General features: G+C 54.9%; 1 protein-coding gene across 1 annotated transcript; it reads left to right on the top strand.

The window, feature by feature from the left end:
- Window positions 1–3: 3 nt before the first annotated feature.
- On the top strand, window positions 4–944 carry LOC120860023 (olfactory receptor 2S2-like; the record flags this gene model as incomplete). Its single annotated transcript, XM_040235883.1, has 1 exon — window positions 4–944. A coding segment is annotated over one exon (936 nt), but the record flags the coding sequence as incomplete, so codon positions are not given.
- Window positions 945–2090: the final 1146 nt, after the last annotated feature.

Raw genomic sequence — 2090 nt, 5'->3', positions numbered from 1 at the left:
GTGACAGAGTTTGTCCTGCTGGGGCTACACGACCACCACAACCTAGAGATGGTCCTGTTTGTGCTCTGCCTGGGCATCTACTCCATGAACGTGCTGGGGAACGCCCTCCTCATTGGGCTGAACACGCTGGACCCCCGCCTGCACACCCCCATGTACTTCTTCCTCAGCAACCTCGCCCTCATGGACATCTGTGGTACATCCTCCTTCGTGCCTCTCATGCTGGTCAACTTCCTGGAAACCCAAAGCACCATCTCCTTCCCTGGCTGTGCCCTGCAGATGTACCTGACCCTGGCGCTGGGCTCCACAGAGTGCGTGCTCTTGGCCATGATGGCGTGTGACCGGTACGTGGCCATCTGCCAGCCGCTTCGCTACTCAGAGCTCATGAACCGGCAGACATGCGTGTGGATGGTGGCGCTGAGCTGGGGGGCAGGCTTTGCCAACTCCCTTCTCCAATCCAATCTCACCTGGAGCCTCCCCTTCTGTGGCCACAATATCATCAACCACTTCTTCTGTGAGATCTTGGCGGTGCTGAAACTAGCCTGTGGGGACATCACTCTCAATGCACTGCTAATAATGGTGGCTTCAGCTGTCCTAACGCTGGCCCCGCTGCTGCTCATCTTCCTGTCCTATGTGTTCATCCTCACCGCCATCCTGAGGGTGCCCTCTGCTGCCGGCCGGCACAAAGCCTTCTCTACCTGCTCTGCCCACCTCACAGTGGTGGTGATTTTCTATGGGACTATCTCCTTCATGTACTTCAAGCCCAAGGCCGAGGACCTCTACTTGGACAAGCTTCTTGCATTGTTCTACGGGGTCGTGACCCCCTCGCTGAACCCCATCATCTACAGCCTGAGGAACGCAGAGGTGAAAGCTGCTGCCGTAGCTCTGCTGAGGGGAGATCTCCTCTCCAGGAAGATGGCCCGCTTTCCTGTTGTTCTCTAAGTCCGTCAGGCAGGTGTCTGTGTGCTGAGTCACTTTGCTACTGCTGCTAAGTCGCTTCTGTCGTGTCCAACTCTGTGTGACCCCATAAATGGCACCCCAGCGGGCTCCTCCATCCCTGGGATTCTCTAGGCAAGAACACTGGAGTGGATTGCCATTTCCTTCTCCAATGCATGAAAGTGAAAAGTGAAAGTGAAGTCGATCAGTCGTGTCCGACTCTTAGCGACCCCATGGACTGCAGCCCACCAGGCTCCTCTGTCCATGGGGAGTCCTGTCCTAATCTTTGGGAACCTATGGACTCCAGCCTGCCAGGCTTCTTTGTCCATGGCATTCTCCTGCCAAGAATACTCAAGTGGGTTTCTGTGTCCCCCTCCAGAGGATCTTCCTGACCCAGGTATCGAACCAGGACCTCTTATGTCTCCTGTATTGGCAGGGGGATTATTTACCGCTAGCGCCACCTAGGGACCTAGTTATACTGTGGTGTGACTTCATCACTGCAGAGGCTTAAAAATACAAAGGTTCATTTTCTTGCTCACTCTCCAGCTCCATCAGAGATTGGATGGGGGATCTACTTCATCTTTTTCATCCTGTGGGCCTCAAGATGATAAAGCATCTGCCATATGGCACACTGCTGATGAAATGGCAAAAGGAGAAGATGACAAAGCCTGTGTGGATTCCTTCAGCTTCCACTCAGAAATGACCGCTTACTTCCACTTCCATTTCATTGCCCAAGGTGAGGTACAGGCCAGCACTGACACCAAGGGTTGGGGATGCCCACCTACGCCACATCTGGAAGGAGGGGGAGGAATGAGGAATTCCTGAAGAGCCTGGTGACAATGCCACTACCCTACAGTCACCCCAGGAGCTACTAGAGATTTCTAGAGCTTCCATTCTCTGGCCAGCTCTGCCTCACTGGCTGCTTCCAGGTTAATCACCCCAGGGAGCACTGGTTAGCTGGCTTGTGTGACTCTGGACTGGAGTATCCAGCTAGGTTTCAACCGACCCTCCAGGAGCTTTCTTTGCTCTTGGATCTGGGTTCGGGTTGAGCACGAGAGACTCTGGAAGAGAAGGGAAGGCAGAGGCAAGGCTGCGCTGAGGCGGTGGAGCCCTCACCTGCTGTCAGTGCAGCCCCTCTGGCTCCTGCCAGGCCACCT

The sequence above is a fragment of the Oryx dammah genome, unplaced genomic scaffold, assembly GCF_014754425.2.
Source record: "Oryx dammah isolate SB20612 unplaced genomic scaffold, SCBI_Odam_1.1 HiC_scaffold_6191, whole genome shotgun sequence".
NCBI lineage: Eukaryota > Metazoa > Chordata > Mammalia > Artiodactyla > Bovidae > Oryx > Oryx dammah.
The sequence above is the reverse complement of the archived record's forward strand: the minus strand, read 5'-3'. Positions and strand labels throughout refer to the sequence as shown.